Below are 26,726 nucleotides of genomic sequence, written 5' to 3' on the forward strand. Positions count from 1 at the left end.
GGGGAAGAGATGGTCAGAGTGGGTGAGAGAGCCTTATGTGGGTCCCGGCTGAATATTGATTAGATCCACATATGCTCCGGTGGCTTCCATATGCCGAATCAGTCCTGGATATTCAATGTTTGTGCCCAGACATGGCCTGGTATTGAATATCTAGGGCTAATTCTGCCTGCAGCAGTCAGTGTTTTAAAAAACACTGACCACCGCAGGCTGAATGTTGACTGGAGTGTGACCAACTGGTTCCGTTTTTTCCCAGGACAGCTTGAGCCAGCCATAATATCGTCCTGTTACATGCATGGAGTTGTAGTTCAAGTTTCCCTGGGAAAAGGAGGTCTAAATCCCAGGTGGGATTTGGGAGGAGCTAAAACCAAACCTGGATCAATGAACTCTGAAAAAAATGGGGAGTCAGTTGGTAAGTTTAGAATCAAATGTTAAGTGTATGTGTACAGTGCCAGTAACATCATTTTTTATGCCCCATTTTTTGGCTGAATGCCTTGCTAGTTGACGCAGAGTCCAGTAAATTGTCGGAAGGATGTGTAAATCACTTCAGGCCCTTATACTAGAGTGCAGTACAGTTTTGTAGTTAGTTTGGTAAGCACCCAAATTATTGTGTGGTAACTGCAGAGCCTCTGCAATAACTGTTGGGGGTGTTACCTAGGGTTACCATATGGCTCCAGAAAAAGGAGTACAATCTACTACAAAAGTACTCCAATGGTACTTAAACATTAACACTTTAATTATTGTCAATATAGGTACATATATTATCAACAAACTTATTCAGTTTCCATGGAACTCAAGTGAGGTATATGTGGCTGCACAGGGCGCAAGGAAAGTGGTGAAGCCAAAATTTAATGCTGGCAACAACAAAGAGAGGGTTCAAAGCACAAACCAAGGCCCAAACAACAAAAGAAGAAGTGCCGGGACTCTTCACAATTGCGACAAAACCTTTTATGTGCACACTGTGTCATGTATGTAAAACCTGTACCATGACCCAACATGGGCTGTGTTTCGACGCAAAGCGCCAGCGTCCATAGGAGCCGACCGACTCTAGTTGCTTGAGCATCCCCAATATTGAGAAAATTCCTTGTATGTGTCCAGGGAGGGGTTATTTCCATTGGGCTTAGCACCCCCAATAATTTTGAAAAGTTGTCTGCTATGACTGCATCAGGGGTCATTCAGTTTTGATTGTCAAAAATGAGGACACCCGCTGATAGCTGAAGCCAATTAGACCTAAACTCAAGTCCGCGCAAAACAGCATGCAAGTGCAAAGGATGCGATGATCCTGTGTATAGTTAGCAGGCAGATTGCGCATGCTGTTTTGCGCAGACTTGAGTTTAGTTCTAATCAGATTCAGCCCTGACGCAGGCGCTTCGCGCCGAAACACAGCCTGTGTCGGGTCATAGTACAAGTTTTACATACGTGACACATAGTGTGCAAATAAAAGGTTTTGTCCCGCTTGTGAAGACTCTTGGCACTTCTTTTGTTGTTTAAAATTTTACGCCATCCGTTGCCTTCCCTGCTTGTCTGTGACACACTGGGCAGGTCAGGGGGGTGTGCCACACACAGGGGCGCCTCTCTGCTCAGGATGCTCCTGGCTTCTTGCACTCTGAATGCTGGAGATGCATGGCCAGCCAGTCTGCCTCTAGGAGCTGCGCTGTGATGGTAAAGCATGCTGAGTCCTGTTATGGGGGAAAAAAAAGGAGCCATGGAACACAGAGTGATAAATAAAAGTGATACATTTTCTTCTTAATAAAGCGTGATCGCTCACAGTGTGCCAGGGGTCTCAGAGTGAACGAGCTGCTTACGATAAATGGAAGTGTTTGCAGGAAACGGATCCTGTGCTCCTGCCAGTTTCTGCTTCTTGCTCTGTGAGCCAAACATGGAAAACACTTTTGAGGCTTTACTGGCCACGCATTCTGTGCATTAGCATAGGGTATTAGCTGTACCATGCATTCAGCTAGCTATACTACTGCATTGTTTTCAAGAAAACCTTGAAAGTGAAACAAATATAAAACAATACTTGTGCCTCTATATAGTTATACTGAGAACCTACTTTTCCTCTTGTCATCCAAATTTAAGCAAAGCCCAACCCTTTTGGATGGAACTGCACCTTCTGGCTTGGACTGAGTTATTAGGTGGAAGGAGAGCATTGAATGAGCAGAGTTGTATTGGCTTTTGGCCTCCCAGTTTACTGGTCCCAGCCCTGACCTCACAAAACAATCCTAAAAAAATATTTTAAGTAAACCACATGGTGTTTACTAGCTATGAATAGTAAATTTTTCAGGATCCAAGATGGCGACTTAAACAGATGTTTGAGAAGGAGCTTTGTTTCCTACCTCCGTTAAGTTGCTCGATTGGTGTTCCCAACATCTTTGAGATGGGGAAACAAAGGGGGAAGGTTAGGCAGTAGCCTCTGCCACTGACCTTGACCCCGCTTCTGAAGCAAACTACATTGCAGGAATTCCGAGCCCCTCTTGGTTCAGGAGTTATAGTCTCTTCAATCTTGACACAGTAGGGATCTTTAGGCAGCAGTATTGATGAGGTTTGAGCCCTGCAACTGTGCTGGCTCCATTGCAACCAGGAATCTTACTGAGAACTGGTTTGGGTAGTGAACGTCTCTGCACAGAAGGTGGGTTCAGTTTCACACAGAGGAACTCCTGGCTCTGACATGCTACCCCAAAGTTTGCCCATCGATTGGGGAAGAGCTGAGAGCACAGGATCATCGAACACTGAGTACCCCTCAGTCTTTGAGGGAGGTAGCTTCCTTTGCTACAGTGTCTGTGCTTTCTAAGCCAGCTGTAGTCACTATAGATTCAATTTGGGATACCATACAAACTTTAAATTTCTCCTTGGTCAAGGTGGTTGATAATTTTTCCAAGGAATTAGTAAATTTAAATGGAACATTGACTGCTCAAGTACAAGTTGCAAACTAACAAGATATAAAACTATCTACATTGGATTCTAATGTAACTAAGCTGCAGGAATTGTGTAATGCTTTAGTCAAGGGTAAGAATTTTATGTCAAGAAAAATGGAATATTTGGAGAATCAAACTAGGAGGAATACTTGATTTTTAAACTTCCCAAAATCACCATTAATACTAGCAATTGATATGGTGAGGAAATATCTGAAAGAGGTTTTGTTAGTACCATCGGAAGCATTACCACCAACTGTGAGAGCTCAATATTTAACTCTATCTAGATCTAGAGAAGATGAAGCTCATCATGGAGTATCTACTGCTAGTCTTAATTTGTCGCAGTTTATAGAATCCTCATTGGATATAGTGACATTGAGAACTACCCTACGTGTTACATTTGCCTTGGAACCGGACAAGAACATTCTTTTTTCTCGTCATATGGATCAATTGTTCTCAGGTTCCAAGATTAGAATATTTTGATTCTCATGCTGGAGTATCTACTGCTGGTCTTAATTTGACTGTGTTTTTAGAATCCTGATTGAATATAGTGACTTTGAGAACTACCCTACTTGTTACATTTGTCTTGGAACCGGACAGGAACAGTGTCCAGAGATTTTTTTTTCTCTTCATATGAATCAATAGTTCTTAGATTCCAACATTAGAATATTTCCTAATATTTCAAAGTGTACCCAGAAACGTTTCCAGGGTGCACCCTCATATGCAAAGTGTGGGAATGTCATTTTTGTTATGACAGCTGATATTAAGAAGCTGTGATTAAATGTTTTGTATCTATGAAACAGCATTGAAATATGTCAAGGCAGAGATTTATAAAACTTTGAATGTTTCTTCCTGTTTCAGTGTCCTATGGACATTTTTTTTCTTCTACTAAATGCTTAAGAAAACTTCTAATTTGTGGTGTTCGTGGCTATTTTTGGAGAAGGTGCCCCAAACCCATGCCGGTGTCCCACTAGTTAGGTAGCATCTTACAGACAAAAATTCATTACTTTCCCCTCTCAGAGGCTGTACAAGAATAATAGTTTATTTTCATGCCCCAAAGAAGACATTTCATTCCAAAGCAGGCCCTCGTACACGAACATGCCAGTGAGCACGGACAGCACCACACAAATGAAGAAAGTTGAAATGCCTTCTGGTTTCTAACACACTGATACGATACCAATTTGCAATAACATAGCATCATCTCCCACTGGAAGGAGCGCTGGCGGAAAACTCGCGCAACTCAAAGCTGCTTAGTGGGAATGTTGGCGCCAGTAGCAAGCCTCCAGAGAAGGTGGGGTACAGAGTGTCTTGGGGAGAGTCGGAGGTCCACATTTACAGTCAGTGGGAAGTACCACTGATGTCCAGGCCTTTTAACGAAGAACACTGATCTAAGGTATTCCATAACTTATTGAGGGAGGGGAGAGGTGCAGGAAGAAAGTGAGGACTGCATTATGATGGGATGCAGCAGGAAAAGAGGCTTCTGCAGGAGAACAGAACAGGAAGAAAGGATTCTACAGCTGGGGTAGAGCAGGAAGAGAAGTTTCTATATTAGAAAAAGGAGCAGGAATGGAGTATTCTGCTAGGGGAGGGAGAAAAACAGAAGAAAGTGACTGTATCAGAGGAGGAGGAGAATAGTGTAGGCAGAAGGATTCTGCAGTGAGAAGGGTAAATCCTCAGGGTTACCCAGTTCCAGAAAGGATGCTTTTTGGTCACTTTTAGTTATTTGGATTTTACTCACACCTTTTGCAGTAGTAGCTAAAGGTGAATTGCATTACAGTATGCCTGGTATATCCCTGACCCTGGATAGCTCACAATTTAATTTGTACCTAAGACAAAGGAAGAATAAGTGATTTGCCCAAGATCACATGGAGCAGCAGTGGGATTTGAACATGGCTTCCTGGATAGTAAGGACAATGCTCTAACTACTAGGCTGCTACTCCATGTCCAAAGCAGTGCTACAGGGCCTGTAATGCATCAGGATGAGGTTGGCAGAAATCCAGGACTGGCCTAAAATCTCCCTCCTGGAACTGGGTAACTTGGAAGTTGTGGATTCCATAATGGTGAGGAAAGTAGGCAGGCCAGCTTCTTTGGTGGGAAGGAGATTCTGTAATGGTCACCACAGAGTTGAGAGTTGGCCTGCTATTTACACATGCATGTAGTGTACAATGCTGGGAATTCCCTGTCACTCATATCAATCTATAAACATTGGCACTCTCTTGATAGCTTAGAATCATTGCCATAGATGGGCAGCTTCTGCGTAGGCTTCAGTATTTGACAGGATAAAAAAGCTTGAATAAGCAGAAAAATTATGCCATTTAAAGTGATATTTCAGACAACATATGAGCATGCTTTAGAAAATGCACAGAAATCAGCTTGCACCAAATATGCTGCATTGCACTGTATTGTTGAGGAGGGTTTGGTTGTATTTTCTTCTTTGCTGTATTTTGGCAACATCCCCAAAATGACAAAAAACATTGTAAGCATGTGGAGAGAAGGCGAGTCCTCCTTGAAAGCAGCTGCACGCTTCCAGAGGCGCCTTAAAAGGGAATGTCTTGAATTCCAAGCAGCATTTTATTGAAATTGTTTATTGCATATTTCTTTTCTTTGTGAGGCGAATCCAGACCAAGGACCCCTACTCCAAACATTTCTTAAGGCTCTAAATGAATAGCTATTGTGACAATTACTGTTGGATATTTTAGTGGCTTTGAAATTCTTACTGAACCAAGAAAAGCATTTTTAGATATAGATATCATAGCACGTTATCTTTTGGAGGTTGACAGATCCTTCTTCATACATGGGTGTGTGTGGCAGTGACCTTGATGAAATCAAGAGATTTATATACAGACAGGGCTGGCCCTGCCTCTAGCGGACAAGGCATGTGCCTGGGGCAACAGAAATTTGGGGGCAGAGATGTGGCTCTGGAAATTGAGAGAACCTTCCCTCGCTTTCCGTCCGCCTGCCACCTCCTCATGGTCTGGCCTGAAGCATAAACAAGATTGAGAGCTGTGTAGGCTCTTTAAGCACAAGCCTGTGAGACACAGCAATGCTTGATTGCAGGCCTGTACTTATAAGGTCCATGCAGCACTCAGCCTTATTTAGGCTTTGGGCCAGACCAGGAGAAGATAAGATGGTCAGCAGTGGCCTGGAAGAGAGGAGGGGAGATGCTGGACTGGGATGTAGTAGGAAAGGGAGCATAGGATGCTGGCCTCTTTGAGGGAGGGTAGAAAGAGAGAGAGAGAGAGAGAGAGAGAGAGAGAGAGAAGTTGCAGGGAGGAAAAGGGGAGATGTTGAACCACAAGAGGGTGGCATGGGGGTATGCACAGCAAAAGGTGCACCTGGGATATCAGATACCCTTGGGCTGGCCTTGTATACAGAATTTTTAAAAATAAATTCCACTTTCACACAGGTTGTTGAGGAGAGAAATTTGTGGTCAGTTTTTCACTAATAGTTTTGAGTAGCTAGGAATGGAGCAGAATCTGAGGGAATAAACAACACAATGTTTAGCTAGAAATCTCTTCCTTCTCACCACCCGACTGACTTTATTCTTTTTGGTTGTTTTTTTGACGTTGTGTTGTTTACTCCCTCTGGTTCTACTCCATGTTTAGATGTTAACCAAAACATGCATAAATGATAGAATACTATTGGGCTCATTTTCGAAAGAGAAGGACGCCCATCTTTCGACATAAATTGGAAGATGGGCGTCCTTCTCACAGGGTCGTCCAAATCGGTATAATTGAAAGCCGATTTTGGACGTTTCCAACTGCACTCTGTCGCAGGGACGGCCAAAGTTCAAGGGGGCGTATCGGAGGCATAGCGAAGGCGGGACTTGGGCGTGCCTAACACTAGGACGTCCTTGACCCATAATCGAAAGAAACAAGGACGCCTCTGACGAACACTTGGATGACTTTACCTGGTTGTGTTTTTCTTATAACCAAGGCACAAAAAGGTGCCCGAAATGACCAGATGACCACCGGAGAGAATCGGAGATGTCCTCCCCTTACTCCCCCAGTGGTCACTAACCCTCAAAAAACATCTTTAAAAATATGTCGTGCCAGCCTCTATGCCAGCCTAAGATGTCATACTCAGGTCCATCACAACAGTATACAGGTACCTGGAGCAGTTTTAGTGGGTGCAGTTCACTTCAGGCAGGCAGACCCAGGCCCATCACCCCTACCTGTTACGTTTGTGGAGGAAACAGCGAGCCCTCCAAAACCCACCACAAACCCATTGTAGCCACATCTAGGTGCCCCCCTTCACTCGTAAGGGCTATGGTAATGGTGTACAGTTGTGGGTAGTGGGTTTTGGGAGAGTTTTGGGGGGCTCAGCACACAAGGTAAGGGAGCTATGTACCTGGGTGCAATTTATGAAGTCCACTGCTGTGCCCCCTAGGGTGCTCGGTTGGTGTCCTGGCATGTTAGGGGGACCAGTGCACTACAAATGCTGGCTCATCGCATGACCAAATGGCTTGCATTTGGTCGTTTCTGAGATGGACGTCCTTGGTTTCCAGTATTGCCAAAAATCAGAAATGACCAAGTCTAGGGACAACCATCTCTAAGGACGACCAAATTTAAGGATTTGGGCGTCCCTGACCGTATTATCGAAACAAAAGATGGATGTCCATCTTGTTTCGAAAACACAGGTTTCCCCGCCCCTGGATGGGGACATTTTGTGAGGACGTCCTCATCAAAACCTGGACGTCCCTTTCGATTATTCCCCGCCACATGTATTTGTACACACTTTCCATACTTTACCCATGTGCGCACCCACCAGCTGAAAACATCCAAAAGTCAAGTGGGCCATTTTCAAACACGAAAAATGTTTATCTTTTTGTTTTGAAAATGGCCATTTCCTAGTCATTTTTAGATGTTTTGTGCTCAGTGCATTTTTCTTTTATGACCATTAAAAAAAAAATAAAATGCGAGTGAAAAATGCACAAAATCAAGCCATTTGAATGTAGGGGAATCCAGCATTCTTAGTAGACTAGCCACACACACATCCCAGAAGAGCAGTGGAGCACCCTAGGGGGCACTGCAGTGGACTTCACACAAAAGGTCCCAGGTACACAGCTCACCATTATGCCCTTGTATTGTATTCTGAGTCCTCCAAAACCCACCAAAAGCCCATTGCACCCAACTATACACCTGTATAATAACCCTTATATCTGCAGGTGGCACCTATATGTGGGTACAGTAGGTTCTTGGTGGGCCCCGGAGTGCTCACACTTTCTACCACTGGTGTACCAGTTAGAGTGGGATCTGGGTCCGAGTCCCCCTCTCTCCAGTGCACTGAGCTGACCACTAGGCTACTCGAGGGGTCTGCTTGCTGCTTTAATAGGAATGACCATTAAATCTGATGCTATATGTACTGTTTCTTTCACATCTTTAGGGGGAGGGAGGTGATCAGTGACTGCTGGGAGATTAAGGGGGGGGAGGTCATGCCTTAATCCTTCCATTGGTCATCTAGTTATTTAGGGCACCTTTTTGTGACGTTTTTGCTTTGTTCCATTATGGTAGAAAAATGTCCATGTTGTGAGAACGCCCAAATCCCACCCCCGACATACCGCCTTGTGATTTGGATGCACTGCAGATGAACAGCATAGAAAAATGTCTAAAAAATGTGTTTCAAAAATAGCAATTCGGACGTTTTTGCAAGAAAAACATCCATCGGCCACTTTGTGCCACTTTTTGGACATTTTTCTGTTTCGAAAATGAGCCCAATAGTGTTTAAAGTAAATAAACAATCCTCATGGCTTACTATATAAGCATTGCCATACTGGGACAGACCGAAGATCCATCAAGCCCAGCATCCTGTTTCCACCGGTGGCCAAATCAAGTTGCAAGATCCCAAAACAGTACAATACATTTAATGCAGCTTATCTTAGAAATAAGCAGTGTATTTTCCCCAAGTCCATCTTAATAATGGCTTATGGACATTTCTTTTAGGAAGTTATTCAAACCTTTTTAATACCCTGCTAGGCTAACTGCTTTTACCACATTCTCTGGCAATGAATTCTAGAGTCCAGTTTGTTTTAAATTTACTACTTTTTAGCTTCATTGAGTGCCCACTAGTCCTAGTATTTTTGAAAAGAGTAAACAAGCGATTTACGTCTACCCGTTCCACTCCACTCATTATTTTATAGACCTCTATCATATCTCCCCTCAGCCGTCTTTTCTCCATGCTGAAGAGCCCTAGCTGCTTTAGCCTTTCCTGATAGGGCAGTCATCCCATCCCCTTTAATATTTTTGGTGCCCCTCTCTGTACTTTTTCTAATTCTACTATATATTTTTTGAGATGCAGTGACCAGAATTGCACAAAATATTCGAGGTGCAGTTGCACCAAGGAGGGATACAAAGGCATTCCTATATAGATAGATACAGTAGTATTAAGTATATCCCTACATAAAAAGGATTATAGTTTAAGAAGTCTATCTTCTAAGCTATATTATGGCAATATTGTGTGTTGAAACCATATAACGTGTTACTTATGCTTAACGCAAAATGTTTCACAATAGCATGCAAAAAAACTGACCCAACAAATGTATAAAAATGAGTGGTATTGCGTGCAAATGCATGCAAAGAAAGTTGTTATTCTGCAAAATGAATAGGGCAGCTTGCATTGTTCATGGAGAGTTAACAGTACCTCTAGAGGTGGTGTGAATTTTCTTCTGGGAGCAAGTTGAAGGGGCTGTGTGTTAAAAATCACAATTGGCCTCCCTACCCCCCAGTACCTGTACAGACATAAGTAGGCCCTCCAATGGCCTTCTCATCCTAATCCCCAACCCTTATTAAAAATAAATGGCATCCCACTTTGGCCACTTATTTTGCATTAGGCACAGTCTCCTCGAAGATAAAGAACCCTTATTTTATCATCCTCACTTTAATATTCCCTTATCTCTTGTTTGTCCTGTTTGTCTGTCCTAATTAGATTGTAAGCTCTGTCAAACAGGGACTGTCTCTTCATGTTCAAGGGTACAGCACTGCGTACGTCTAGTAGCGCTTTAAAAATGATAAGTAGTAGTATGCCCCCCTCCCCCACCCACCTGATCATTTTCTTTTGAAAAATTGAATGTACTTCCCTTAGGGGTATTGCAATGGGACTGGCCTCACGCTACCGATCAAAGAGCACTAATAGGTACAGGGGTGAGTGATCTGGGAGGAGTCTAGATTTTTTATCAGATGTGCGAGGCATCACCTTATCTATTTCAGTTGATCACAATAGATGGCTGCTAACTTGTAGTATTTATCACAGGTTAGTACAGTGTTCTGTGGCAACAGGAGGTGAAGTGAGTTGGCCAAAGTCACAAGAAGTAACAATGGGAGATGTCAGATTTGAACCCTGGTTTCTCTTGCTCTTAGTCTTCTGCTCTAACTAACCACCTTGACGTTCTAGTGTTTTAGGGAAGATAAATATTTTATCAATCTACCTTCAAACTGTGGTACTGGTGCTGCTGCTGATGGATACTTATACCCTGCTTCAATCCCTAAATTTAGGTTCAGAGCAGGTTAACAACTACAACAAACAGACAGCATCAATCCAGAGCTACAAAGATAAATAATTATAACTCAGAAAAAATGACTAATTTCATAACAAAAATTTTGAAAACAAATACAATTTCAACTGTTTATGAAAATGAATATAGGAAGGATATAATCTAACTTCTACTGAGAGCATATTCCAAAGTTTTGCTGTTTGGAATTTAATAGACGTCTCCTGAAAACTTTTCAATTTAACACCTCTAAAGGAGGAAAATTGTAACATGAGATATGCACAAGTCCGTTAATCACTAAAGTCAACCAACAAAGTAATTAGTGATGTCAGATCAGTTGGTCAGTGACCCTCTAAAATTTTGAAAGCAAGACAGCATATTGTGAAAGCTGTTTGTGCTTTCATCGGGAGCCAGTGCAGACCAATCCACAAAGGAGACGCATGATCAAATCTGGCTTTATGAAACATAAGCCTAGCTGCTGTGTTCTGAATCAACTCCAAGCTGTGTAATTACTTTTTGATTAATTCCAATACACAAGGAATTATAGTAGTCCAGTAGTGATAGAAATAAAAACTGCACTAGCACCTTAAAATGATTAGGAATAAAATAAGATTGAAGTAATCAAAGTTGTTTCAACTTGAAGAATGAAGTAATCGAAGTTGTTTCAACTTGAAGAAAACCTACTGAAATAAATGTTTAATCTGAGCATTCATTGTTAAAGTGGAATCGAGAATAACCCCCAAAATTGTTGAAGTTCTATTCACCGTCAACTGAGAACCATCTGAACAAAAAATATAGCTGGGAATATTATCTACATTTATACTGAACCAAAGAACTTTTGTCTTATCTGTATTAACAGAAAAGGACAAATGTCTAACTTTCTCCATGCAGTGGTTGATTCTAGAAAAAGTAATATTTTAGGATAAGTCTACCGAAATCAACAAGAATATATAATCTGCATAGAACAAAGAATTTCACACCAGTCTCCAGTTTAACCTTTCCAAGTGAGTTTATATAGATATTATAGATAGAACCATTGAAGCACAGTTCAGTGAAACCTAATTATGATAACATAACAATTAGCTTATTTTGATTGACCGTGTCAAAGGCATGGTTACCAAGAACTTCAGTATTAATTATATACTTGCTACTCTGCAGAATTATCCAGATGTACGGATATCATTTGGAAATTTTAGTGAAGCTGAAATACGACGATCACCTAAAAATCCAAAATAAAACAAATGTGACTTTCTTTATTTTCTGTTTGATATAGATCGGGCGATTGGTTATTGGACAGAATGGCATCCTGTCTACCCCAGCAGTCTCATGCATTATCAGAAAAATTAAAGCCATTGGTGGAATTATTTTGACAGCGAGTCACAATCCCGGAGGACCAGGAGGAGACTTTGGAATTAAGTTTAATATTGCCAATGGAGGTAGGTGCTTTCTGACACGTGACAAGCTCAGAATGGTATGAAGTGCAAGACAGTTTGCATAGATATAGTGCGGCACTTCTTTCTGAAGTTCCATTATCTCAAAACTCTCAGTATCCAGGAAAAATCACTGTCCTTGGGCCCATCCATTATCTGCAGAAACATTTATTATCTGGCAGTGCATCAGCATTATCACCTAGCAACTCAACCTATTCCTCCCTTGCTCACGAGTTGTTCATGTGTAGATGTAGCCATGGTAGGTCAGTAGCACTTACTAGGGGTGTGGAAACAGAAAAAAAATCATTTTGTGCTGTTCAGTTTTGGTTTTCGTTTGGCATTCATGCAGTATTTTATAATAGCATCTACTGAAAGAAAATAGCATTGGGCTTTTATGAAATAGAGCAAACCATTTTGTAATAAGCATGCACTTAGTGCTCACTAGGGAAGTACTGCCGTGCTACCGCAGCAGCCTGGCATTAGTTCCCTCCTCCAGTGCGTGCCAATTCCTGCACTGCGAAAGTATTTCAATTTTTGTAGCGCCGCTGTGCACCCAGTGGTAATAGGGCAGTGCCACATGCTGCCCGGTTACTGCCGGGTTAGCACAGGAGCCCTTAGGTGGCAGTAAATTGCCACACGGCCATTTCTCAAAAAAAAAAACAAAGACCTGACTTTTACCTGCTGCGGTAAAAGTGGGCCTTGGCGCGTGTTTTTGTTGTGTGCCGACACCCCCTTTTACCGCAGCTTTGTAAAAGGACCCCTAAACAAGCTAGTGCGTGCTATTACAAAATGACACTTAAATGCATATCCAAGGGCCCAATATTCAAAATGATTTAAATCATCTCTCTGAGACTAACCAGGCGGCACTTAACTGGATAGTGTCGTTGAAAATGCCCAGTTAGAGCCCGAGCCAAAACCAGCTATTTTGTGGGCATTCCGGGGGCGGAGTTGGCACTTAGCTGGTTAAGTGCTGATTTTTAGCACTCAACTGGTTAAGATAATCACACAAACCTACATAATATTTCATCCTGCTCAAATCATTATATTGGTAATCATATAACATAAATACAGAAAGATGATTCATAAAAAGACAGCTACATAAAATATCACGTCATTAAAAATAAAAAAAAACAGAAAGGTCCATCTCATTATTTAAACCTGCCAGGATAGCTGTATTTAATTCAAAGATATAGTGTTGCTCTTTCTGCAGCATAATTTTCTCAAAATCACCCCCACGCCATGTTGTTTTGAAAGTTTTAAAGACAGAAAATTTTAGATCATTTAATGTATGGCCCAAGGATTGCCAGTGTTGGAATAATGGGACATTTGTATTGCCCCTTCTATGTTACCTCGATGTTCTGTTATCCTACTTCTGACTTTCCTTATTGTCTTACCCATGGAGAGGAGTGGCCTAGTGGTTAGAGCACCAGTCTTGCAATCCAGAGGTGGCCAGTTCAAATCTCACTGCTGCTCCTTGTGATCTTGGCCAAGTCACTTAACCCTTCATTGCTTCAGGTACAAACTTAGATTGTGAGCCCTCCTGGGACAGAGAAATATCCACTATACCTGAATGTAACTCACCTTGAGCTACTGCTGGAAAAAAGGTGTGAGCAAAATCTAAATAAATAAAACAGGGCCACAAAAAATATCCTATCCTTATGCAGTTCTTCATAGCCAGTTAAGTGCCAACAATCACACTTAACTGGCTTTGTTTTTGCCAGCTTCATATACCCGGAAATTCAGTGCTGGAGCCTGGACATTTATTTATTTATTTATTCAAGTCTTGATTTGCCGCCAAAACTGATGTACAGGTCGCAGCGGTTTACAAATAAACAAAAAGCTTAGAAAAGAACTACAAAATGAATAGGAAAGAAACCATGCAGACAAAGAGACTAATTAAAATAGCTTTCACATTCAGAACCAATATTTATACCTTGAATTTATACATTGCATTTCCGGGTATAACTCCAGCAACAGTCAGCAAAACACTGATTGCCGCTGGCTAAATATCAGGCCCCAAGTTTCTCAGTTTATTTAGTTTTCTATACTGCAAATCGAAAATCATCTAAGTGGTGTATATCGGATAAGCTCAAAAGCAATTTCCAAATTCAGAAACAGGGTAAAAGGATTTCTTAGTGAGTAACTTGTCATCTGCTGCATCATGCTGCCAGGGCCAAATTAAGCTGAGTCATAAGTTTTATTTATTTATTTGTAGCATTTGTATCCCACATTTTCCCACCAATTTGCAGGTTCAATGTGGCTTACATTTGCCGTAATGGCGGTTGCCATTTCCGGGTAACAGAATACAAGTGGTGTTGCGTTAAGGTGCATACATACATGGTAACATAGATGGAACATAACATACTGTACATGGTAAAGAAGAATACATTATGGTATTGCATGAAGTTTCCTGAGTGACAATTGGATTATAACATTCATTAGGATGTTGATTATGGAGAGACCATGTTCGACATAAGGATTGAGGTGATAGTGCTTGTTCACTAGTAGTAAAGAGGTTAAACAGTCAAGTGATATGTCTAGGTCGTGTGTGTTCAAGCTTGATTTAAATCCCTGATGAGAAGATTCTGCTTGTAGAGCGAAGGGAAGGTTGTTCTAAAGACATCAGTTCTTCGACACTGAATTTTGCAAGCAATGAACATGGCAGGAAAGGGTGTAAGTTTTGCACTAAGGGGTCCTTTTACTAAGGTGTTCCGAAAAATGGGCTGGCTAATGTAGGCATGCATTTTGGGTGTGCGCAGATCCATTTTTCAGCACGCCCATAAAAAAGGCCTTTTTAAAATTTTTGCCGAAAATGGATGTGCGTCCATTTTGGGTCTGAGACCTTACTGCCAGCCCTTGACTTACCAGTAAGGTCTCACATGGTAACTGTGCAGTAATCATCTATGCGCGTAGAATGACGATTACTGCCCGTTTCCACCGTGTACAGGAAAATAAAAAAAATTTCCCGGCGTGCATAGCGGACACACAAAAAATGAAATTACCACCTGAGCCTCGCAGTAGCCAGGTGCTAACTCCAAATTGGCGCACATAGTACATGCACGTGGCTTAGTAAAAAGGCCCCACAATCTGCTATCCAAAAATATTTTCTTCAGGGAAAAATCTAGGAGTGAAAAAGTTGTAGTGTGTACTATATAGATTTAATAGAAATATGAATTGCACAAAAAATGTCATCACTCAGTAAATGCTGGTAAACTCCAACAGGATATGGTGTTGGTCAAATAAAGTTCTATGATCTAAAGTTATAGAAATGCAACATTCTAACATTTAATGTTGCAAATGAGTCTTTAATAGGAATGACTAAACTTTACCAGGGCCACAGAATTCCGATTTGGACAGCTCTCTGCATGAGCGGTTCAGCTGGTGTTACTCTGAAGCAGTGCCTGTGTAGAGAAGTCTATGTTAATGGCCAAAAGCAATATTTTCATACAGAAATGAAGATTGAAAGTACATGTGACTATTCAATTGTTTGGCTTCCTAAAAAGTTTTAAGATTTGCTTTGGTGTTGTTGCCTCAGATCAGCTGGTGAAAAACTGTGTGCAAATCATGAGCCAGCAGAGAGACGTGTGGAAAATTTTGCTTGGCTGGACTCTGAGAGTAACCTAACTGTAGAACAAACCTACAAAACAGATGAGACAGCGTTGATCTGGAGATAGAAACCTAGAAAAATGAAGGCAGATATGGTCTATCCAGTCTGCCCATTCCATGCCATCTACTCTCTCTCTATCACTCCCTCAGAGATCCTGTGCACTTATCCCAAGCTCTCTGGAATTCAGATACAGTTTTTGTCTCCACCACCTCTACTGGGAGGCCGTTTCACGAATTCAGCACCCTTTCTATGAAGTATTTCCTCAGGTTACTTCTGAGTCTATCCCCTTCCACCTTCATTCTATGCCCCCTTGTTCCAGAGCTTCATTTCAACTTAGAGAGACTTGCTTCCTGTGCTATTCTATAAATATGCATATATTTTACATAGTGCATATGTACAGGTGAGTGTACTCAAGGGTGGAGTCTGGGCAGAGCATGGGTGTGTAACTTATTGTATATTATAAGTTATGCACGTATTTCCAGCATTTAGCGCAAGCCATTACACCAGCTAACTATATATGTGTGCATATACTTAATTATGCTAGTATTTTATGAAAGAAAATGGGTACCTACTTTCCTTGATAGGTTCTAGTCAGGTGCCCTCTAGCTGCTCTGTTATAGAATTGCTCTACACAAGTTGGGCTATCTGAAAATTGAAAGATTATGTTGCTTCTGGACAACTTGCAATGCTGAGAAAGTTTATGAATCATCCTAGATGATCTGTATTTTAGCACAGCTGATACTCAAAAGAATAATTATACCCAAGCTAAATTCTGATAAGAGGGCACCTTTGAATAAATAACTCAAAAAGGATGGGTTTGATTATTCAACAATAAGCATTCTTGTGTGAATAAATATGTGAACCCTTTATTCAGGAACTGGTGCATAACACAAGGGTTAATATAAAAAGTTTTCTTTTATCTTACTGGGGCCAGTATTAGGCTTGGTGCTGAGACAGTGTGGATGTGGAGCTGAGCCAGCTTCAGTCTGGGTCCAGGTGAGGCTGGAATTGGACCAAATGGGTCCAGGAATGTATTGAGGCAGCCGACAGAGAAGACACATGTAAATGTGCAAAGGAGCACTAGTGAGCTGGGAGCCAGAGCTAGGAGGGACTGGGGCTGTGTTTGGTCCCAGCTGCCAGAGCTATGGAATATGTGTGAGATTTTGTGCATGTGTGGAAGAGGCTCCGGAGCTCTGGTAGGCCCGAAATGAAGCCAGGGCCTCAATTGTGAGAGTGTCTGGAGGACCCACCATGAGAGGGTGTGCTTTGGACCAGCTGCAAAGGAGCTTATACTGAAGCCAGTTGGGTCAGGAGGGGCATCAGGGACATATTTGGACCTAGGTAAGATGGTAACTGAGGTCAAGAAACATAATATTATAGTTTTGTGAACTAAAAAATACCAGTTGATATTGAGAGCAATTTAAATGGGCAGGAGAGGCTCTTACCTACTTAAATCGCTTGTGGTCATCTAACCGCTGATATTCAGTAGCACTTAACTGGTTAGCGCCACTGAATATCGGCTTTGACCAGCCATGTTTGAAGTGGTCAGGTCAGGGCAGTGGCGTAGCCAGACTGCCAATTTTGGGTGGGCCTGAACCCAAAGTGGGCGGGCACAAAATTTTCTCTCTACCCCCCCCCCCCCCCCAGCAAAATGTAGTCACACTCAGATGCATTTGTCACACAGGGTAAAGTGCTGCTTTTCAGTGCATCAGATTTCAGACAATTTATTTAATAGCCTAATCCTTTTCAGTGAGCTTTCAGAGGCCAAAACCTCCTGCCTCAGGTCAGTATAATGCTGTTACGGTATCCTCTCCTGACCTAAGGAAGGAAGTATTGGTCTCTGAAACTTTATTAACACCATATTACTTTATCCTAAATTAAAAATACAATTATTTTCTTTACCTTTGTTGTATGGCCATTTACTTTTTCTCATTGTGTTGCTCCCAGTCTCTAGATTCTGCTTTCCTTCGTTTTCGCTTAACTCTTCTGCCAGGGTTTCCTGGCCATTTGTCATTTTTCTCTCCTTTTTCTTTGCTTTCTTCAATATTTTTCTGCCTCTCTCTGTGTCCAGATTTAATTCATTCTTACTATCCATTCTTTAATTTCCTTCATCTACTTATGGCTTTTCATCTTTTTTCTCACCCTTGTTCTCCCCATGCCCCTTCCTCTTATTCTCCAATCTTTCACTACTCCCCCTTTCCATGCAGCCTCTCCTCTTTCTCTCCCCATCCTTCCAGTGTCTCCCCTCTCTCTCCCCTTCCTTCCCTCTTTCTTTCTGCATCCTTCCATCCAGTGTCACCTCTTTCTCCCTACCCTTCCATCCAGCGTCTTCCCTCTTTCTCTCCCCATCCTTCCATTTTCCCTCTTTCTCTGCCATCCTGCCATCTGTTTTCCCTCTTTCTCTCCCCATCCTTCCATTTTCCCTCTTTCTCTGCCATCCTCCCATCTGTTTTCCCTCTTTCTCTCCCTATCCTTCCGTTTCCCCTCTTTCTCTGCCATCCTCCCATCTGTTTTCCCTCTTTCTCTCCCCACCCTTCCGTTTTCCCTCTTTCTCTGCCATCCTCCCATCTGTTTTCCCTCTTTCTCTCGCCATCCTTCCATTTTCCCCCTTTCTCTGCCATCCTCCCATCTGTTTCCCTCTTTCTCTCCCCATCCTTCCATTTTCCCTTTTTCTCTGCCATCCTGCCATCTGTTTTCCCTCTTTCTCTCCCCATCCTTCCATTTTCCCTCTTTCTCTGCCATCCTCCCATCTGTTTTCCCTCTTTCTCTCCCCATCCTTCCGTTTCCCCTCTTTCTCTGCCATCCTCCCATCTGTTTTCCCTCTTTCTCTCCCCATCCTTCCGTTTCCCCTCTTTCTCTGCCATCCTCCCATCTGTTTTCCCTCTTTCTCTCGCCATCCTTCCATTTTCCCCCCTTTCTCTGCCATCCTCCCATCTGTTTCCCTCTTTCTCTCCCCATCCTTCCATTTTCCCTCTTTCTCTGCCATCCTCCCATCTGTTTTCCCTCTTTCTCTCCCCATCCTTCCATTTTCCCTTTTTCTCTGCCATCCTGCCATCTGTTTTCCCTCTTTCTCTCCCCATCCTTCCATTTTCCCTCTTTCTCTGCCATCCTCCCATCTGTTTTCCCTCTTTCTCCCCATCCTGCCATCTGTTTTCCCTCTTTCTCTCCCCATCCTTCCATTTTCCCTCTTTCTCCCCATCCTGCCATCCATTTTCCCTCTCCCATTCAGGCCCACCAGCCCCAGCTCCCATTGCCGGCCACTGCTGCTTTTCCTGATGAGCAGCAGGGCCGGCGCTACAAAAAGAAGAAGCGCTCAGCTGACTGAGCTGAGCGCCAACGCTAACCCGACGAGAAAAAATGTTTTTAAAAAAACGCGGCACTGCAGGCAGCCTCGAAGCATTGGCTGCTGGCTCTGCAGGCTCCTTCCGTCTCTTACGTCACTGCCCCTGCTTCGCTACAGGGGCAGTGATGTAAGAGACGGGAGGAGCCTGCAGAGCCAGCAGCCAATGCTTCGAGGCTGCCTGCGGTGCCGCATTTTTTTAAAAACATTTTTTTCTCTTCCTTAGCGACGCGTTGGCGCTCAGCTCAGTCAGCTGAGCGCTTCTTCTTTTTGTAGCGCCGGCCACTGCTGCTCATCAGGAAAAGCAGCAGTGGCCGGCAATGGGAGCTGGCGCTGGCGCTGGGCGGGCCTGGACTGAAATTGGGTGGGCCTGGGCCCACCCAGGCCCACCCGTAGCTACGCCCCTGGGTCAGGGGCGGTACAGGAGGCAGTTTGGGAACAGCCAGGAGTTACGCAGGTGCTGATTACAATCTGATCAGTTGTGAGCATCAGTCAAACTCTGTGTTTGACACATTTGAGAGCCAATGAATAATTATTGAAGAACTCTGTCTGATTGACTGAAATGGAAGATATAGGATAGATTTTGTGGAATTTAATCAGCAGTCATTGATTGGTGATGTATTGTTCATTTGAGATATTACAGTCATTGGAAAACAACAAAGTATTCTACCTTGATTTTTAACTTATTCTCAAAGCCTCAAGTGAACTTGAAGAACATTCTTAACATATTGGAACTGGTGATGAATACTAGACATGATTGTTAAGGATATGAGATCATATAAAGTATCAAAAGAAGTACATCATGCAGTTGAGTATAAAATATTTAATCACTTGAGTGGTTATGTAGAAATGTAAGATTTTGTAATTTTGTATTTTATTGAATATGTTAATCATTGTGAATATATAATTTTGGAATTTAAAGTGAGACCCTATAGTGAATTTTGATGTAGATTACCATTAGGAGCCTGAATGTTGTTGAAGTCCTTTAGTTGTAATATTGTTTAACATTATAGTATGGCAAGGGGGCGTGGTCTGGGCATGTTTTGGCAAGACTAATGAGTGCCCACAATATGGACATCCAGCTCCGATTATGGAAGGGGAAGGGACGTCCAAGTCTAAAAAGATGGATGTCTGTATTTAGATCTGGTACTTGCAGGTCCTTAATCCCCCAGTGGTTGCTATCCTGCACCCTCTCCCCTGAAAGTGAAACTGGCTCTGTCAGCTTCATGTACTATGGGCATTCTCAACAAGTGGCTGCAGAGCTGAGGTGTAGCTTAATGGTCACTACAGTGGATTGAGACCCAAGGGACTCAGGTTCAAATCCCATGTCAGTTCTTGTTGTTTTTTTTAACTGTGAGCACTCCAGGGTCAGAAAAATACCTATTATACAAGACACCTGCAAACCTGAAGGCTACTGAAGTGGTATACATTCAGGTATAGCAGGTATATTCTGTTCTTGCAGGGCTCATAATTTTAAAGCACACAAACAGCTGAAGTGGAATTTGAACCTGTGTTCCTTGATTTTCAGCCATTGCACTACCGTTCTCCTCTACATGGGCATCTGTGTGGCCATTTTATAAGATGGAGGCTTCTATGCTGCCACACAGTTTTGCTGTCCCTAGTTTTGCCCTGTCCATAATTTTATGGTGTTCTGTGTCATCTTTATAAGCATAAGTGTTTCTTTGAAAATTCACAATAGATACCATACCAATTAATGCAGAAGCACATAGCGACAGATGTTCCTTGAATTTTTTTAAATTATTTGAGGGAAGAAAGTGTGGTCACTGAACTTTTTTGCTACCTCTGAAGTGAAGATAGTGCTGGGTTCTTGTAGCCACACTGAGCCCTTGAAAAAAGTGAATTCTTTCCTGGAAATGCTGCTAATAATTCACATTATTTCCAAGTGCACTGTACATATATAAGTTAATAGTCCCTAATCTGAGGGTCTAATCGTTCAGTCAAGGTAAAGACAAGACAAATATAAGGTCTCAGGATATTTATTCTTTACAGTAACTGTGACTGAGTTCAGGAAGAGCTAGGGTTTAGGTTCTAAAGGCAACCTCCAAAAAGTATGGCATTTTCTAGGATTTGAATATGATCAGAATGGTGACATGTTGCACTGACTCAGGCATCTGGTACAATGGGGTGTAATATACAGAGCAGAGAGTTGTAAATGCAGGAAAAAAAGCAGAAATAAGAGCAGTTTCCCCAAAGACCTCAGGTCAAGAGGAGGGGCATGGGGGAAAGAGGAAAAGCAATTTGGTGCCTCAAAGTGAAGGTATTTATATAAAAAATCTTGAACTGTATACAGAAGCAGCTAAGGAACTGATGGAATAAGCTACTGTACAATGCTTTGGGTTGATTTTCTTTAATCTGAAAATGGGTCTATTAATGTTTAAAATAAAGTTACATTTGAGAAGACTGGTTATGTAGTCATAAGAGAACTGGGAGAAGATGTCATGCAGCTGAAATTTTGATTAGACTATAGCAGAGATAGATGGAGACCTCTGAGGATTAGGTTGCAGTAGTCTAGAGAGGAAGTAACACGGTAAGGGTGTTGGCAGTACCCTAATGGTGAGAGCAGCAGGCTGAGAACCAGGGAAGCCCAGCTCAAATCCCACTGCTTCTCCCTGCCATTCTGGGCAAGTTACGTAACCTTCTATTGCCTCAGGTACAAAATTAGATTTCAAGCCCTCCAAGGACAGAAAAATACCTACTTTACATGAATGTACATTGCCTTGATGGCTTGCAGGCAGCAAAAAGAAATTATAATAAAGTAAAAAAGGAAGGGTTGGATTTTGATGATGTTGTATAGAGGGCAATAACACATTCTAGTGGTTTTTTTAACATAATGCAAAGATATTATTGTGTACTGAGATCACCAGGTCTCTTTTTCAGATGTTCTACATGAGATTTCCCTATCAGATGGATCTTCTCATCATTCAAGACCCGATTCTGCATTAAATATGCAATCTAATAAGTGTGGAGGCATAATGATGGATTTTTTAATCATTTCTTTTTTTTTTTTCAGGCCCTGCCCCTGATGCTGTTGCAGATAAAATTCATCAGATCAGTAGAACTCTTGAGGAGTTTGCCATTTGTCCTGATCTCAGAATTGACCTCTCCAGGGTTGGAAGGCAAGACTTTGATCTGGAGAACAAGTTCAAGCCTTTCCGAGGTACTGTATATTTTGAATACATGCCGCTTTATATATATCGTGCAGAACATATATCATTTGATGTAGAAGACTGTAACTTCATGCAGTTTGGGTTAAGGGAACTATGAATGAAACGAGGGAAGTGGTTCTGGGCCAGAGGCAATGCAATGCAGAATTTGCACAGAATTCTGTGTAGTCCGCTGCTGCAGTGCAGTGTGGCACAGATGCTTTGTTTCTGGATGTCTCCATCCCTCCCTCCCTCCCTGCACACATACCACTTCAGCGTGGGAAGAGGAAAAGCTGCTCAGCTGCACATTGGGCTGCTTCCACCTTCTCTGATGCTTTGGTGTCTGGCAGCTGGAATGGTATGTATGCAGGGAGGAAGCCGTGTGGGGGACAGGGATGGGTGTGCCTGGAAAAAAGCTGAATGGAGTGGTATATGCCATGGTGGGGGTCTGTATACCATGGGTGGGTGGAGGATTGCAGCAAGGTGGATGGGGTGGTCTGTGCCAAGGAAGGGGGAGGGTTGGGGGTTGGAGAAAAGTGGATTGTGTGTCATGGGTGGGGGGGTTGGAGGAAAGCGATAGTGTGTGTTGTGTCTGTCATTGCTGGCAAGGGAGCTGGAGAAAGGTGGATGTTGTGTGTATGTATGTCTGTCTGTGCCTGTGTCTGTCTTTCTCCAAACTTCCCCCCAGCTATCTCTGCATCTTTCCCCCCACCCTATCCCCCATGGCTAGCCTTTAGTTTGCTGCTCCCATCCCCATGGCACATTCACCACTTTACTCTGCCCTCAAACTTCCCATAGCACATTCACCGCTGTACTCTGCCCCAGTCCTCCCCATGGAATCATATGCCCCCCCCCCTTGGCACATGATTTACCCTTTTAGTCTGCTCCCAATCTCCCCATGGCACATTCGCCCCTTTACTCTGCCCCAGTCCCCCACTATGGCACATGATTCACCCTTTACCTCCACCCCCAGTACCCCTCTGCACACTCACATTTTCTCTGGCCCCTCCTCATTTTCAGCCACAGCAATGGCTTTGCTTATTCTCTCTTCCCCTCCTTGACTGAGCTCCCCTGACAAGGAGGAAGTGAACCGAAGTACAGTGGATCACTTCCTCCTTATGTACCAGTTTAGACCTGACTGTTTATATGAATCGCGGGCTTGAGGTCGCATGAGGTTCCAATGGGGTGTCTACAATCAGACAACACCAGTTATATCCTGCCAGTTATTTGCAGGTGCATTTGGACATTTTTATGTATTTTTTAGACCATGGTATTTATTTATATCTAGATTTCCAGGCAGTGATGTTCTCTATTTTATAACCACAGTGGAAATAGTGGATTCAGTGGAGGTTTACTTCAATTTGCTTCGTGGTCTCTTCGACTTTAATGCAATCAAAAGCTTGCTGACTGGACCCGATCAGCTTAAAATAAAGATTGATGCCATGCATGGAGGTAAGAGTCAGTGCCCACTGCTCAAGTAAAACTTTCTCTACTTTTGCAATCACCATAACCCTCAAAGTGGGATAACCTTGGTTATATACAGATATTAATGCAGAAATGTCTCTTGCATTTTATGCATACTTTGAAAATGTAAATATGTGTCAGGAGTGGCGATAAAGCAGGTACAACAAGTTTGCATCTGTGGACTCAGCATTTCTACGTGGAGTTATTGCAAATAGGTGCCCGTGAGAGTTATTTAATAATGGCAAAAGCATAATAATACTGTTAGCATACATTGCGGCCCTTGTAGTAAGCCGTGCTAGGCACTAGCATGTATCTACCGCTTAGTAAAGGAGCACATTAGGATGCACTGAGGCATCCTGCGGTAGGTTGGCCATCAGCGTGCGCTACTCCTGCACTAACAAAAATTTTTTGGCGTGGGAGGCATGTCTGGGGGTGGAGAGTGTACAAAGCAGATCGTAGATAAACCAAAAAATATATATTTATTGATATAGTAAAAATCAAAATAAAATATGCATACAGTGGATAGCCCGACACAGGCCGTGTTTCGCCCACCTGGGCTGCTTCAGGGGCTTGTCAAGAGCTGAAGCCGGTAGGCGGAGCTTGCCGCGGTTTTAGTACACCCAAAACAATCGTAAAAGAAAGTCTAAAGCTGTTCAAGTTGGATAGGCAATACCTTAAAAGGTGGTAGACAAAAGATTTTTTTATTTTTTTTGTATTTATTGGGCAACTTTTTAATTTATTTGAAAGCTTCCTACAGATTTGTTTTGTTTTGAGTGTACGGGGATGATTGCTGCCTGTTACCTAATTGGTTTCAACGTCGTCTCCTGTTTTATCCAACCTCCTTGGGCTGCTCGATCGAGCCCTTTAAATTCTTTTCAGAAAGCCCGGGAAAGTGAGAGGCATAGTTTCTTGCCAAGTGGAGCCATCAAGACATTGAATAATATTGATGATATCAGGGAACCCTGAGGGACTCCGCATTCAGGGATCCAGGAGGCTGAAAATTCATTGGACATCTTGACAAGCCCCTGAAGCAGCCCAGGTGGGCGAAACACGGCCTGTGTCGGGCTATCCACTGTATGCATATTTTATTTTGATTTTTACTATATCAATAAATATATATTTTTTGGTTTATCTACGATCTACTTTGTACAGTTTCCATCTTGGAGTTTGCAGATCGTCTGCCCCTTTGTTTTCTTGGGGGTGGAGAGTAGGCATGCCCTGTGTTATCAGGAAGTGCAGGTATATTATCGCGCATGGACCAATTAGCGTAGGATTAGAATGGGAGACCTTACCGCCTTCTAGGTTAGGGCTCCAGCACTAATGGTCACATGCAAATTGGAAAATTAGCACATGGCCATTACAAAAAAGTATGTAAATGCAACCATTTCACCGCTACGCTAAAGGTGGCAGCAACGCATGGAAAACGCATATGTTGAGACCAGCACCAGCCACTTTTTAGCATGGCTTGGTAATGTAATACCGACCCCTGCCCCTGGGTGAGGACTACACTTCGGCCTTAGAGAAGTTCTCTTTGCTTGGAGAAAAACTCCTTGGCTGTGTTTAACCTTATACCTATGCCCACTTGTCAGACAGGCTGCAAGATGCAAGGCTAAACTTTCAGACATTTATTCCCTGGATAAAATAATTTGGATTAAAGAACACAGGAAGAGATAAACCATTAGCCAATCATAAATTTATCATAGAAGCTTATTTATTACAGATAGGAAAATAGACATCTAATTACTGCCTTGCCAATTACAATTCATAAGTAGTACATACAAATAGTCTTTTTCCTTTCTATGTTCCAGTGGAGGAATTTACCAGCCTGGAGCAAAAAAGCACTAAGCAGAGCTCGCAAGATTCCTGCCTCTGTAGCAATTAAGCACTCCTTTTATACTTTTTCTAACTATGTTTACCTGACAATTCTCAGTTTGCTGTTTTAGCTCTTGCTGTATCAGTTGATGGCCCCCTTATCTAAAAACATTTGATTTACTTGTTCCAGCAAAACCAGTCTCAAGACCTCCAACCATAAATCTTTGCACAGAATAGTCCTAGGGCTTAACCTCCTTCACCCCTCCTCGTTGCTGTGCTTGCAAGTAGAATATTAAGATAAGATTATACTGAAATACTGTCTGACCTTACCTTGCTGTTTTACAGAGTTGGGCAAACTCTGCTCCTTAGAAAAAAAGGAAGGCATCTTAAGAGTTGCACAGTGGTCCACCATCTTATTGACTACAGATTTATACAGTAAAAGGTCCCCATTATCTGCAGCAGGACTGGTTCCTGTGGATCCTGACAGCCAAACTCACCAGCTCAAGATAATGGATTTTTTAAATGTTTCCAGAGCATTCCAGTTTCTAAACTGTTTCTATAGAAGCAGAATTCAGGGTTGGCCTAGCCACGAGGCAGCTTCTTGAGAGGGGGCAGATGATAACAAATGCTAAGTGTTAGCCAGCCTTTACTGTTAGTAATTGATTCTCATATAGTTAGTGAATTAGATATTAAAATATAGGTTAATTTTCTAAAACACTTAACTAGTTGCCACTAGGGGCCCTGTTTACTAAGGTGCGTTAGTGTTTTATCACGCCTTCACTTAGCCCGCGCACTAACCATGTAGGCGCCTATAGGGATATTGTAGGCACGTACATGGTTAACACGTTAAAAATGTTAACTTGCCTAGAACGCTCCATAGTAAACATGGCCCTAGGTGTCTGCAGCCCAAAAATTGTCATTTTGCTTTGTTTCACATGTTTATGGAAATTTTTATTTATATTATTTATTTATTTGTTTCAAGTGAGAGTACACTCTGTGTGAAAAGTGAACACTACTTATGACAGGACAAAACCCCAAAATTTTCAGGATTTTTCCTGTTTTGGCCAATAAAAAATGACTCAAAAAGCATAGGCGGTCAGTGGCTTAGCTGTTTGGGGAGGCTAAAGTGGGCAGGGCTGAGCCAGGCCGGGATGGGGCCTGACTCCATAATTGTCTGACAACCTGCAGAAAGGAGGGTCAGTAAAATAGTTGCAAATAATACCTTTTATTAAACTTAGATATTAAATATGCATCAAATGCCAAAAAATAAAATGGCAAGAAAATTAAATAGTACAAACATCAGTAGGAATATATAGGTCTCTTAAGCAATTCAATTAAAGTAGATTGAAAAAAGTCTGCTTCTCTTATCTCTTACACATCTCACTTGCCCTCAGCCATCAGATAATGTCTGATATTATGACAAACTAAATTTATATTAGTTTTTATGTCACCTCAGTAAGGCCAACACACAATCCCTCCACTGCAAAACACTATGCACAAACTTGTGCAAAAAC

At 42.4% G+C, this 26,726-nt stretch overlaps 1 protein-coding gene across 1 annotated transcript in view; it reads left to right on the forward strand.

The window, feature by feature from the left end:
- Window positions 1-26,726, forward strand: part of PGM5 (phosphoglucomutase 5) — a 237,533-nt gene that overhangs the window by 17,839 nt on the left and 192,968 nt on the right. The window contains exons 2-4 of the mRNA XM_030193836.1: window positions 11,669-11,831; window positions 21,804-21,950; window positions 23,263-23,388. Coding sequence (XP_030049696.1) covers window positions 11,669-11,831; window positions 21,804-21,950; window positions 23,263-23,388 — 436 coding nt within the window. The remainder of the gene's footprint in view (window positions 1-11,668; window positions 11,832-21,803; window positions 21,951-23,262; window positions 23,389-26,726) is intronic.

The sequence above is a fragment of the Microcaecilia unicolor genome, chromosome 2 (genome assembly GCF_901765095.1).
Source record: "Microcaecilia unicolor chromosome 2, aMicUni1.1, whole genome shotgun sequence".
Taxonomy (NCBI): Eukaryota; Metazoa; Chordata; class Amphibia; order Gymnophiona; family Siphonopidae; genus Microcaecilia; species Microcaecilia unicolor.